The sequence below is a fragment of the Mustela erminea genome, chromosome 2 (assembly GCF_009829155.1).
Source record: "Mustela erminea isolate mMusErm1 chromosome 2, mMusErm1.Pri, whole genome shotgun sequence".
NCBI lineage: Eukaryota > Metazoa > Chordata > Mammalia > Carnivora > Mustelidae > Mustela > Mustela erminea.
In genome coordinates, this window is record NC_045615.1 from 3,432,096 (window position 1) to 3,446,193 (window position 14,098).

The 14,098-nt window shown below is 39.4% G+C and overlaps 2 protein-coding genes across 3 annotated transcripts in view; both read right to left on the reverse strand.

Annotated features, from left to right (window-relative positions):
* Positions 1–14,098, reverse strand: part of ENTPD4 (ectonucleoside triphosphate diphosphohydrolase 4) — a 37,472-nt gene that overhangs the window by 15,280 nt on the left and 8,094 nt on the right. For both annotated transcript variants that reach the window (XM_032332176.1, XM_032332175.1), the window contains exons 3-6: positions 13,045–13,242; positions 12,332–12,537; positions 8,827–8,977; positions 8,164–8,267 (exon numbers count right to left, since the gene is read on the reverse strand). In XM_032332176.1, the coding sequence (XP_032188067.1) occupies positions 8,164–8,267; positions 8,827–8,977; positions 12,332–12,537; positions 13,045–13,242 (659 nt within the window). The remainder of the gene's footprint in view (positions 1–8,163; positions 8,268–8,826; positions 8,978–12,331; positions 12,538–13,044; positions 13,243–14,098) is intronic.
* On the reverse strand, positions 5,098–5,877 carry LOC116584187 (60S ribosomal protein L7-like). The gene has a single exon (XM_032332178.1). It carries the CDS (start codon positions 5,860–5,862, stop codon positions 5,173–5,175), a length of 690 nt encoding a protein of 229 aa, XP_032188069.1. The 5' UTR covers positions 5,863–5,877; the 3' UTR covers positions 5,098–5,172.

Consider the following 14,098-nt stretch of genomic DNA (forward strand, 5'->3'; position numbering starts at 1 on the left):
TTCACTCAGTTGCCAAGCCTCGTTCCCCTTCTACATTCCCTCTATCCAGTCTTTACCCACTTCATTTCCACCTTGATTTAAGCTGTTACAGAGACCTAGTCAATCTCCCTGTCCGTCCTCCCCCCCTCCAACCCATGCTATTCTCTGCTATTGGCCTGACCTCTAGAACAAAGGGCAAACGCCCCACAGCCTGACAATCCAAGACCTCTTGGATAAAACCTTTTTGTTTTTCTTGAATAAATCAGACATGTAACATTGTGTCACTTTAAGGTGTACATTGTATTACTTTGATAGGTCTATACACTGTGGTACGATTGCCCTTGCCAAGTTACATACAGTATTACTGCCTATACTCATTATACTGTCCACTAGAACTCTATGGCTTGTTACTCATTCCAAGTTTGCACCTTTAAACACCATGGATCTTATCAACCCCCATTCCCTGTTAACCACCATTTTATTCCATTTTTCTCATAGGTTTGACTTTTTCAGATTCTACAAGTAAGCGACATCAAACAGTACTGTCTTTCTCCGTTGGACTTATCTCACTTAGGATCATGTGCTCAAGGTCCATCCATCCTGTCACCAATGGCAGGATATCCTCCTTTCTCATGGCTGAATATTACATTGTGTATATGTACTACATCGTTTTTAACCATTCATGCATTGATGGACCCTTGGGTTGTTTCTCTAACTTGGTTCTTGTAACTAACACTGTGATAAACATGGGAATGCAGACATCCTATTGAAATCCAGTTTTCATTTTCTTTGGGTATATACCTGGAAATGTAATTACTGGATTGTATGGTACACCTAACCAATTTTTTGAGGAACCTCCACATTGTTCTCTGTAGTGCCTGGGCCAATTTACACTCCCACTTACAACGTATAAGGCCTTTTCACCACATTCTTGCCTGCTACCTTGTCTTCTCAATGACAGCCATTCTAACAGGTATGAGATAAAATCTCACTATGGTTTTGCTTTGCATTTCCTTGACATTAGTGATGCTGAGCATCTTTTTGTGTGCCGTTGGCCATTTTGCTGTCCTTTTTGGAAAATGTCTATTTCGGGTTTTTTTGTTTGTCTTAAAGATTTATTTATTTGAGAGCGAGTGAGCAAGGATGGGGGGAGGAGCAGAGGAGAGGGAGAATCTCAAGCAGACTCCCTGCTGAGCACAGAGCCCAATGTGGGGCTCCATCTCACATTCCGAGATCACGACCTGAGATCATGACCTGAGCTGAAACCAAGAGTCTGATGCTCAACTGACTGAGCTACCCAGGTGCCCCATGTGTGTTTAGTTTTTAATCAAATTGTGTCTTAATTTAATAAGTCATATGAGATCTTTATATATTTTGGATACTAACCCCTTGGCCAATATACGGCTTACAAAAATTTTCTCCTATTCTGTAAGTTGTTTTTTCATTTTGTTAATTGTTTGTTTTACTGTGTAGATGCTTCTGAGTTTGATATAGTCCTATTTGTTGGTTTTTGCTTTTGTTATTTTGTTATTTTGTTATTTTGTTATTTGTTATTTGGGTGTTGTGTCCAAAAAATCATTGCCATGACTAATACTGATGAGCTTCCTCCCTACATTTTCTTCTAAGAGCTTATGATATCAGGTTTCAGGTTTAACTCTGATCCTTTTTGAATTAGGTTTTGCAAGTGGTATGAGACAGGGTCTAATTTCATTGTTTAGCAAGTGTTTCCTCAGTTTTCCCAGCACCATTTGTTGAAGAGACTATCCTTCCCCCACTGGGTATTCTTGGCTCCCTTACTGGGTATTAGTTGGCAATATATGCTGGGATTTAATCCTGGGTTTTCTTTCTTTCTTTTTTTTTTTTTTTTAAATTTTATTTATTTGACAGAGAGTTAGAGAGAGAGCACAAGTAAGCAGAGTGTCAGGGAGAGGGGGAGAGAGAGAAGCAGGCTCTCTGCTGAGCAGGGAGCCTGATGTGGGGCTCGATCCCAGGACCCTAGAATCATGACCCAAGCTGAAGGCAGCTGCTTAACCAACTGAGCCACCTGGGCGCCCCTAATCCTGGGTTTTCTATTCTGTTCCACTGATTGATGTGTCCTATTTTTTTTATGCTAGTACCATATTGTTTCTATTAACATTGCTTTGTAGAATGGTTTGAAATTGAAGCATGATACCTCCAGCTTTGCTCTTTTTTCTCAGGATTGTTTTGGCTATTAGGGGTCTTTTGTGATCCACACAAATTTTAGGATTGTTTCTTGTGTTTCTGTGAAAAATGCTTTTGGTATTTCGATGGGGGCTGCATTAAATCTATAGATGGCGGGGCACCTGGGTGGCTCAGTGGGTTAAAGCCTCTGCGTTTGGCTCGGGTCATGATCCCAGGGTCCTGGGATCAAGCCCCGAGTCGGGCTCTCTGCTCAGCAGGGAGCCTGTTTCCTCCTCTCTCTCTGCCTGCCTCTCTGCCTGCTTGTGATCTCTGTCAAATAAATGAATAAAGTCTTTTAAAAAAATATGTAGATGGCCTTGACTAGTATGGCAATTTTATCAAAATTAATTCTTCCGGTCCAGGAACATAGGTTGTCTTTCAATTTGTCTTCTTCCATTTCTTTCAGTCAAGTCTTAAACAGTTTTTATTGTAAAGATCTTCCACCTCCTCGCTTAAGTTTATTCTTATTTTATTCTTATCTAAAACTTGATACCATTGTGAATGAGATAGTTTTATTTCTTTTTCAGATTCTTCATCCTTAGGGTAAAGGAATGCAACTGATTTCTGTATGTTGGTTTTCAATCTTGCCTCTTTACAGAAACTGTTGATTAATTCAATGACTGACAGCTTTTTGATGGACTCTTTAGGATTTTCTATAATTAAGATCATATTATCAGTAGATAATGAGAGTTTTATTTTTTCCTTTCTGATCTGGATGTCTTTTCTTTGTCTTGCCTAGTTACTCTAGCTAAGACTTCCAGTACCATACTGAACAGGAGTGATGAGAGCAGGTATCCTTGTCTTATCCCCAATCTTAAAGGAAATGCTTTCAATTTCTCTCCATTGAGTCTAATGTTAGCTGTGAGTTTGTTAAATGTGGTTTTTATTATGTTGTTTCTTCTTTACCCACTATTAAGAATTTTTATCATGAAAAGATGTTATATTTTGTCAAGTGCATTTTTTACAATACTTTTTTGAGATGATCACATGATTATTTTATTTCCACGCTGTTCTTTATTATTTCCTTCCTTCTGCTAACTTTGGGCTTCATTTGTTCTTCTAGTTACGTGAGGTGTAATGTTGTACTGTTTATTTGAGAACTAATTTCTCAATATATGCTTCTATTGCTGTAAATTTTTTTCTCAGAACTGCTCTTGCTACATTCTGTAATATTTGCTATGTTCTATTTCCATTTTCATTTGTTTTGAGATAATTTTTTTAAAGGTTTTTTTTTGTTTTGCTTTGTTTTTTTTTATTTGACAGAGAGGAATCACAAGTAGATGGAGAGGCAGATAGAGAGAGAGAGAGGGAAACAGGCTCCCTGCTGAGCAGAGAGCCCGATGCGGGACTCGATCCCAGGACCCTGAGATCATGACCTGAGCCGAAGGCAGCGGCTTAACCCACTGAGCCACCCAGACGCCCCATGTTTTGAGATCATTTTTTATTTCCTTTTGAATTCTTCTTTGACCTACTGGTTTAGAAGTATGCTGTTTCATTTCCACATATTTGTAGATTTTCTCACCTTCCTCTTGTTGATTTCTAGTTTCGTACCATTGTGTTCAGAGATGATGGCTGCCATGACTTCAATCTTCCTAAACTTGTTAAGACTTCCTCTGTAACTGTCATATGATCTAACCTGGAAAATGTTCCATGTAGACTTGAAAAGATGTATATTCTGCTGCTATTGGATGGGATGTTCTGTATATACCTGTTAAGTCCATTTGCGCTAACATGTGGTTCAATTCCAATATTTTGCCTTGCTGATTTTCTGTTTGGGTGATTCATCCATTGGTGATAGCGGGATTCCAAAGTTCCCAGCTATTATTGTATTGTTCTCTATTTTTCCTTTAAGACCTGTTAGTATTTGCTTAATATATCTCAATGTTTCGGTATTGGGAGCATATATACTTATGTTCTTCTTGAAGTACTGGCCTGTTTATCATCATAAAATGACCTGCTTTATCTCATCACCCTTCTAGCTTTCCAGTCTATTTTGTCTGATATATATATATATATATGGCTATGCCTGCCTTCTTTTGGTTTCCATTTGCTTGGAAAAGTCTATCTGTGTCTTAGAGCAGAAACGAGTCTCCTATAGGTGGCATATAGTTGGATCTTGTTTTTTTAAATCTATCCAGCCATTCTGTGACTTTTGATTGGTAAATTCGATCTGTTTACATTTAGAGTGATTACTGATCTGTAAGGATTTACTACTGCCATTTTATGTTTTGCCTTCTGGTTATTTTGTCTCTCCCTTGTCTTCTTCCTTCTTTACCCTTCCTTCCTTTACCCTTGTAAGTTTGTGGTCCTCCAAGGTTTCCACAGTTTGCTTAGTGTCCCCCCTTTTTTTAATGTTTTGTGTCTCTCTGCTTTGTGGTTTACAAAAAACATCTCATAGGTAGAAGTCGTTTTTCTACTGATAGCAATTTATCTTTGTTCACCTATAAAGTTTCTATCCCTTTTACTCTTCCCTTTTTATATTTTTGATGTCACAAGCTATCTTTTTTATGTTGTGATGTTGTGACCAAGTTATAGCAGCTACGTTTACTTGTAATGCTCTTTTTCCTTTAACCTTTGTACTTGTTTAATATACTATTCCAGAAACGTTAGTTTTTCTACTTATGACCTTACTCAGATTTTGTGTGCCTTCCTCTTTTCATTCCAGCTTGAAAAGCTCCTTTCAACATTTCTTGTAAGTTGTTTGGGGGTGGTAAACTCCCTTAGCTTCTGTTTGTCTGGGAAAGCCTTTATTTCACCTTTATATCCAAAGGATAACTTTGTCAAACAGAGTATTCTCAGCTGGCAATTTGTATTTTTCAATACTTTATTTATTTATTTTTTTTCCCCACTTGAGAGTAGTCCTTTATTAACTGGCCTGATTACAAAAATAATCATGGTAGATACCTTAGTTCATTCTTCGAATAAGCCTATTGATCTGGTCTTCCCTGTTGCCAGCATCTCCACCTTCCACAAAATGGGTGGTCTTTTTCTTCATCCCCCTCGTGGAGAGGATAATCTGAAGGGCCATGAAAAGTTGTTTGCCTCTTTGAAACATTTTCCAACAGTATAGATCTCGTGAATCAGATCCTCCATGCAGATGATGCCATATTTACCAAGAGATCGGGCAATCAATGTGTTATCTGTCAGGGCAATTCGCTTCTTGTTGATTTTGCCATAACCACGCTTGTAGATTAATTCATTCACTGACTTCAGGTTAGGGTACCCCCATGCTATATATGGTTCCACAATCCTTAACATGTTAACTGAAGCCTTGTTGAGCTTAAAGGTGCCATTAAAGATTTGACGAAGGCGAAGGAGCTGCAACACCTTTTGAACCTTCGGGCTCACACCATTGATGCCTCTGATCCTGATGACAAACGCCAACTTGGGTTCTGCAGGTACGTAGAAGTTGCCAGCTTTTCTCGCCATCCTCGCCATCCGAATCTTGGTCCGGTACATCTGTCTGTACTCCTTGTGGTAATGCTTGGCTTTCTCATAGATAAGCTTCCTCCTTGCCTTTCGAAGCATCTTTTGAGCAAACTTCTTCCTCAGACGCTTGATCTTCAGCTCTGCGAAATTCCTTCGCTTCTTTTTAAGGGTTTCTGGCATGGCAGGAACCTTCTTTTTCTTCTCCTCTGCACCCTCCATGGTTCCAGCCGGAAAAAGAGGAAGTCGGCGCATGCCTGTATTTTTCAATACTTTAAAGTGTCATTCCACTCTCTCCTGGCCTGTAGAGCTTCCACTGAAAAATATGCTGATATTGACAGAACTTCTTTTGTAGGTTACTGTTTTTTTCCCCCTAGTTTCCTTCAAAATAATTTATTATTGTCTTTTGACAGTTTTAATGTAATGTATCTCAGAGAAGGTCTTTTTGCACTGAGATAAATAAAGTGGTCTGTTAGCTTCATAGACCACAAAGAACCCAGTTCCTTCCCTGGGTTTGGGAAGTTCTCTATTACCTCTTTAAATATGCTCTCTTCTCCTTTTGGGATACCCTCTAATCTTATGTTGGTTCTGCTAAAGGAGTCTGATAGTTTTCACAGGGTTTCTTCACTTTTTAAAAACCTTAGTTTTTGCTCCTCTTTTACAGGAACCATTTTTATATTCCTATCCTCAAGCCTGCTTATTCTCTCCTCCATCTGCTCTATTTCCAATGCATTCTAGTGATTCCTCATCTCATGTATTGACTTCCTCAGCGCCAGAATGTTTGGTTTTTTAGAAGTTTAATCTCTTTGGTAAAGTACTCCTTCTTTTCATTAATTTTATTCTGGAGATCAGTGTATTAGCTCACTGAATTTCTTTATAATAGTATTTTAAATTCTTTATCAGTTAGATTTAAATATTCCATGTCTTTAGGCTCAATTACTGGAAAACTGCCATGTTCTTTTTGTGATACCATATTAACATGATTTTTCAGTGTATGATAAAAAGTGCTCTTTCTGCTGCATTTCAAATCATGGACAAAGGGAAGGCTTTCTTATTAGGGAAGGCTTTTTTTTACTTTGGTTCTAACAAGGTCGGTGATTTAAATAAAAAAAAAAAAGGATGACCACAGAGTTTGTGGAACTGTGTTTAGTACTTGGGGCAACCACAGCCTGATAGGTGATCCTTAAGTGGGGGTGGGGGATCCAGGGGTCCATGGGTGATCCTCTTGCCAGAACCCTGGGGCAGAGAGCAGGACACACATTCCTTCAGTTCTCTGAGCCTTCTTCCCTTTTCCTTTCCCTTCTCTCAGTCAGTGCAATCTCTGCTCAGAGAGATCAGCTGGCACGAACTGTCGGGTAAACCCCTAACTCACCACCTTCACCCTCTGCCTCCTCTGCTAGAAAAATCGTGTGGGTCCCCTGCTGCCCCTGCCACCACTTGCCTGGCTCCATGGCCTACTCTGAGGTTCAAGCCACCCATTTTCAGATGGGTGTATGTGCTGAGTGTCCTATGCAGAGCTGCTTTCTCTGGGTTATAGATGTCTGATTAGTTTTAAATCAAAAGGAAGGGAAAAAAGGAACAACTCATGCTGCCACAACACGGACATCACCAAGACCTGTCCAACTTTTCTTCTTACTACCACTTTTCAAAAGGGCCATATGCCACTCAAACTATTTTTGTTCCTCTGTCCACAGTGCAACTTTTCTAACCTATGCAGACTCAGATCATTTCTTCTGCTTGGAATGTACTTCCTATCCTTCTCTCAGAGCCCAACCCTTACCAGGCTCTGGCACACTTATTGCTAGTTATCCCACAGTTTAAACTGTCACTTGCTCTACGATGTCCCTAGCAAGGAAAAAACGAAGCAAAACTCCCTTTTGCAAACTCCCACATACTTCTTATCTTCCTTACGGCACCTAACACTATCTCATGTGGCAGCTAACTGCATACCTCACTCGTCTGTGAACAGCTCAATGGCAGTATTTGAGTTTCACCCAGTTTTATTTTCTACAATGTCCTTCCCAGAGGAGGCATTTGCCCAAATGAACCATGATTTTGAAATAGGTGCTTTTGGTCTTCATTTCTAGCAAACTAGTCCCCAAATAATATCTCACTGATTTTTCACTTCATTCTCAAGTAGAATCATTTACTTGAAAGCAGAACTAATATTTTCTCAGTGTATCAAAGTCAAGAATTTCCCCTTTGTAGCAAATAAGTTGACGGAAGGCACCAATAACTCAGTAATTATCATAATTACTAAAAGGTGTATACCTTAGGCAAGGAACACAAACCTTCCCTATCCAAATGAATCCAATGTATGTTTCCTAAATGTGGTAAAGACAAGCTAAGTTATTTTTTTAATGGCTTAAGGTTTGGAGAATAAAGGTCACTCATATAACAAACTAACTTTGCCATTTAAAAATAATATTTCAAGCTATGATTTCCTAAATTTTAAGATAGTAAAAGTAATTTAATAATGCGTACACTGGAAAAAACAAAGGGGAGGATTTAAAGGAATAACTTCCCAAATTTCAAGTTGAAAACCAATATACCAACCTTCTTGTTTCCCTGAAATCACTTCTGCGTGAGAGTCAGAAAACAAGAAGTCAAAGTGCACGGGGATATCAGTCAGGAGGTCCTCCAGGATGGCTTTCTGCTGGCTGGAAGACAACCCCAAAATTGACACATCAAATGGAGCCTACATTTCTCTGTTTTAAAAAGAGAAAAAAAAAAAAAACACAACAAAACAAAAACTATGGCTCTGGTATGTCCTGTACAAAAACAGTAAATTTTAAAGCCAAAGTAATTCACTGGCTAAAACTATTTTAGGAAGAAATCTCATGAGTTGTGTGAATTCTGTGATTCCCAGATATGAAACTACAACTAATAACATAGAAAATCAGGGTTTTTTTATATGACCACTTTATAGGTTATGGTTTACTGTTTACTTTATAGCTCACTATTTATAATCAAATACATGAGAAGCTTTTTGGTGCATTCTGGCTAAGGGAATAGTTCAGGCTCTATTCCAAATTTGAACAAAGAATTTTTACTGTCTTCCTTTTGGTGATGATAATGAACGAGGAGGAAGGGAAGGAAAAGGGACAGGAGGGGAGGTGGGGAATACACCACCACCATGGCCCACCCCACTCTCTCCCCCATCCCCCACCTCCCCCACCCTCAGGGCCTGGCCTGCCCTGGCCCCATGTGGAGGATCACCTTTCAGGAAGAATTCTCATTCCAGCTGTGCAGAGGATGTAGAGAGGCGTCTCTTTGTGTTTTGCCCGTGGTACATGCTCTGCAGCAAAGTTCAAGAGTGGAGAAATGTAATCACTGACTTTCTCTGGAGAGGTAGCAAATTCTGAAATGCCTACAGAAAAGAGAGCACTTCTGTTAACAAGCAGATAATTAATATGTTGTGTTTCTTCAACAGGGCATATTTGAGAGAAATTCTGGCTCTACACCACACTCCCCTAGTTTTTCCCTATCCCTCTAGCAACAACCTTCACAGCCTCTCTTCCTTATGTGGTGGTGGTACTAAATGTTCAGTCTTACCCTCTCTTCTCAGTCTCCAAGAAACTGAGACCTGATTGCGCAACTACTATGTGCCAGACACTGGGATCGACAGCACATGAGCTCACGAGCCTGCCCTCCAGAACATGTTTCCACATTGTTCAGGCAAGCTCACTCACTCCTTTGGCTGCCACCATCCCCTTTGTGTCTCAGTTCTCCAAATCTCACCAGTAACCACCAGATCATGTTCCCAACCTCCAGATCAGCATGTGGGAACTGTACCCTAGACATGGCCAAACGCTGGCCCTTACAGACCCCAAACTCAACACACACACATATACAAACCTGAATCGAACTTCCACTACAAATCTGCTCTTATTGCTTGTTACCTACCCCAGTGACCACCATCACTAGCCAGCCAGCAGCCCAAGCCAGGATTCTGGATAAATCCCTCTCCCTCTCCCAATATGTGTTCTGGGTGTCCCTGATCACATCTCCCTGGTTCCTCTCACATTATTTCATTTCTCCTCATCTCTTCTGGCAGCCTGATGCAACACAGGCTCTGCTCCAGTCTTCATGATCTCTTGATCATTCCCTATGCAAAGAGTATCTTCCTGACTTCAAATTTCAAAAGTCCCCAAATTTCTCATCTCACAGATTAGGAAACTCTGGATCCAGAAAAAGGTTTAAGTGATTTGTCAGAGCAGTCAGCAGAAAACAGACTAAAAGACAGATTTTTTTTTTAACTCCACCTACAATGCTGTTTCAACAGACACCAAGCCCCAACTGATTCAGAATCTATTCAGTAAGGAAACTTCTAGAGCTCTGCTGAAATGCTATACATGAGAGTCCCTGCTTCAGGACCAAGAAGAGCTATAAAAAGGTACTTGAATTTCTACTTCAAATACTTTCTGTAGCATCAGAAAGAACCATGTTAAGCCTATGATGTCCCAAAGGACAACTGCAAGGCATGACAGGTTTTATCTTATTTCAGGTGAGCAGTTTGGCCGCTGATGGAACCTGATATGTGAAACTAGATGAAATGCAATGTTCTTTATAGAGCTTTATTTTTCAATCTTCTGGTGAATTTTTTATTTGATCAACATTACTTTAACCCTGAAAATGTTTCAGATTAGGAATACATCAAAATTCAAGGAATGGAATAACAGAAAAGTTAAAATTCACAATCACTCATTAAGAGGTAGAGAAAAAAATGATCATTGTTCATGGAAATTTACTTTGATATTAAAATAATGCTTACATGAGAGACTCTGATTAAATCCTCTCCCTTTAACCTAAGAAACAAGGTAGAGGTTTTGGATTTTGGGACAATATGCTGGTGCCCAGATGCCAAAATATCAAAGAACAATCACCTTATTAAGGGTTGCCTGAAGAAGGAAGTGGGGCCTAAATTATTCAGTGAAGAATGGGGGGGGGGCTCTCAAAGAACCCACGGTCAATGCCATTACGAGGAATGTCATTTGAGTCAACTTATGAGTCAATGTCATTTATGAGGAAGGGTATTTTATCGTTAAAACTGAACTTCCTTTACATTTACGTATTTGAAATAGGAGAGAATAAGCTAAGATGATTATTTTTTATCAACATTCTCTAATATTTTATAAGACAAATTCCTGGGATTGTTTGGGTTTAATATTTTACTATTTAACACACTAGCAAGATGAAATAAAAGTGCTGAATCTCTATTAAGATCTGTGGTCCAGTGTTTTACTTTTTTAAGTTTATTTTATTGTTTCAGTAATCTCCACATCCAACGTGGGGTAAACTGAGATCAAGAGTCACATGCTCTTCCAAATAAGCCAGCCAAAAACCCCTGTGGTGCACTGTTTAAATCAGTGATTATCAACTATCAAGACATAAAATGCCTATTGCAAGGTACTCCTGGACACCTTTCATTCCTAATACTTCTGATAGAAGGGCAATGGAAACTATACATACAGAAACTATACATACAGAAAGAAGTTGAGAATGACAGATTTTAATTATTTAATGGAAAAGGCAAATCCCAATTTTTACACAACACACTGACTTAGAAACTGTGATATCTTTAAAAACTGGACATAACAACATTGGCTCTTCTAAGTTCTACAGTCACTCTTACTAAATAATCTAGATGATCAGAAATACATTGGGGGGGCACTGGGGCACATGGGTCAGTTGGTTAAGTGTATGACTCTTGGTTTGGGCTCAGGTCATGCTCTCAGGGCTCCTCTGCACTCAGCACAGTCTGCTTGAGATTCTCTCTCGCCCTTTGCCCCTACCCCCACCTGCACTAGCACGAGCTCTCCTCTTTCTAATAAATAAATAAGTAAAATATAACCTTAAAAAAAAAAAAAAAAAAAGGGCGCCTGGGTGGCTCAGTGGGTTAAGCCGCTGCCTTCAGCTCAGGTCATAATCTCAGGGTCCTGGGATCAAGTCCGGCATCGGGCTCTCTGCTCAGCAGGGAGCCTACTTCCTCCTCTCTCTCTCTCTGCTTGCCTCTCTGCCTACTTGTGATCTCTCTCTGTCAAATAAATAAATAAAATCTTTAAAAAAAAAAAAAAGGAAATACCTTGGGGCACTTTTTTTTTTTTTAAAGATTTTTATTTATTTATTTGACAGAGATCACAGGTAGACAGAGAGGCAGGCAGAGAGAGAGGAGGAAGCAGGCTCCCCGCTGAGCAGAGAGTCTGAGGCGGGGCTCAGATCCCAGCACCCTGGGATCATGACCTGAGCTGAAGGCAGAGGCTTTAACCCACTGAGCCACCCAGGTGCCCCCACATTGGGGCACTTTTTAAAAATGAGGGGGAAAAAAGAGAAATATGTACCAATGTATTAGACTACAGATATCCATGAGTTATCTGAAATTACCCTGTTTTCAGGGATAGCAACCGATGGCCACCAAATAGAAAAAAAAAATCCCTCCATAATTAATGTCAACTAGCAAACACCTGAGTAGACACATGAGTAAGGCACTGTGATAAATGCTGTGGGAGACACAAGAAAGACATGGTTTTGTATATTTTATCAAGGAGTAGTCACCTCATGTGGGATAGACAGAAGAGGGGAAAGAAAGTGAAACAATCAGGTCCTGGCGTGAGTTCTGAACCAGAGTGATGACTTATGGGGAGAGGAGAGAAGGACATGAAAGACCTCACAGAGAATAAAGGACAGAACCTGGTTACCAATCAGATATTTATCTTTTACATACCGGGTTTTATTTTCATAACCACTGGCTTTCGGTTTTTATCCCTCATTTGTCTGATATCCAAAAGATCATGAGGATTGCCATTGTGCCTTGGCCAGCAATAGACGAATATTCGAGACCCACTGCTACCACAGTCCACCACGATACCGTAGTTCACATTGGGGTTATTGGTGTCTGTAGCTTCAATGTCAGTAACTCGTGCCAAGTACCTTGTTCAGAAAAATGAACATATGCTTTTACTGAAACAGAGACTATCATCCTGAATCCGAACGCAACAAATGCAATAAACAAACACCAAGTCCATGAATTCTGAGCTGATCCATCATCACATTTTTACAACGGGGCCAAACGATTAAAGAGTCAAAACAGAACCCAGTGATAGTGATAAAGATAATCTAAACCAGATACACAGTCATTACTCCTTTTAGGAAGTTCAAACAAGTTCTGAGAACCAAAACTATTCCCAAACTATTGACATTAACTGAAAAATCAGCTTAGAAGATATCACAGGAGAAGCTTATGTTTAAATCCTCTTACTATGTGGATTTGGTGGTTAATGATTAAACAGCTTCCGACAGTTTAATTTTTCCTGCCACACTGTATTCTCTACAGATTCTGTTTCCTGCAGCCACATGCTCCTTCAATTCCAACCTAATCCCCAAAGTCCTGAAGCTGTAACATGAAGCATCCCATCTAGAAATGTTTTCTTCTCTTACCTGTGAAACTTCTTGTCTCTGGATAGTCGCCCATACTTATTTCGGATTATAACAACAGAAAAGTATAAAAGTGAAACAGCGGCAGCTAGGACGCTAATAACAATAATCTGGCGTAAATTGGTATTCAGAATTCGAGGGCACCCCACTGGAGAGATGCTAAAATGCCAGGAGGCAGGAAAAAGACAGGAGATGCCGATCCTAAAATTCAAAAAAAACAAAAAACAAACAAAAATAACAACCAACAACCAGATTTTAAAGCAATCTGCTCCAAAGAGGTCTCACCTTACCGAAACTTATCTCAAGGTTAACATTTGGGTCAAGCCACCCGTTTTCCCGCTGGGAGGTATCTGTACACCAGCACCTTCCCTGTTGCTATTTTGCTATTTTACTCATTATTATAAAACTATATGAATGAAAATTACACCCTGATGGTAATCACATTTCTGTGTTTTTCCACCTTTCTTGACAATATTGTGTAGATTATTTGTTCCCTGCTTTGTTTCAAAAACAAACAAACATAAAAATCAGAGACAAGTAGAAGTTCAATACCATAAATATATAAATCTACAATGAACGCAGGTTTAAGGATAATGAAACCAAAAAACAACTCAGAACAAGGAAATGCATGTAATAAGACAGACCTATAAAGGTGGCCTAGGGGCCAAAACCTTGTGCATTAGATTAGAAACATATAAATAGATCAGGAAGAGGAAGATTTTCTTAACACTGAATCCCAAGGCAAATTTCTCCCTGATGACTGAGTGACAAAATGGGAGAAAAAACAATATCTTTAACAATATCTGCATAATACAGTCAATAAATGAGTTTTGTATGTCCTGTGTTTTTAAATTATTTCTGAGCCATTTTTGCAAATAAACACTTTTCTTCTCTGTGTATGTCAGGAATAAGTGATGATTATTAGGCTGAAGAAAAGCTTGCTACTTTTAGGATAAATGTTTTGTGGTTAATTTCTATACTCTTTCCTTTAAAGAGTGCTTCCTAGACTAAAATAAGTCGCAGAAGGGGAAGCCATCCTGCTAACCCAATGGTACTC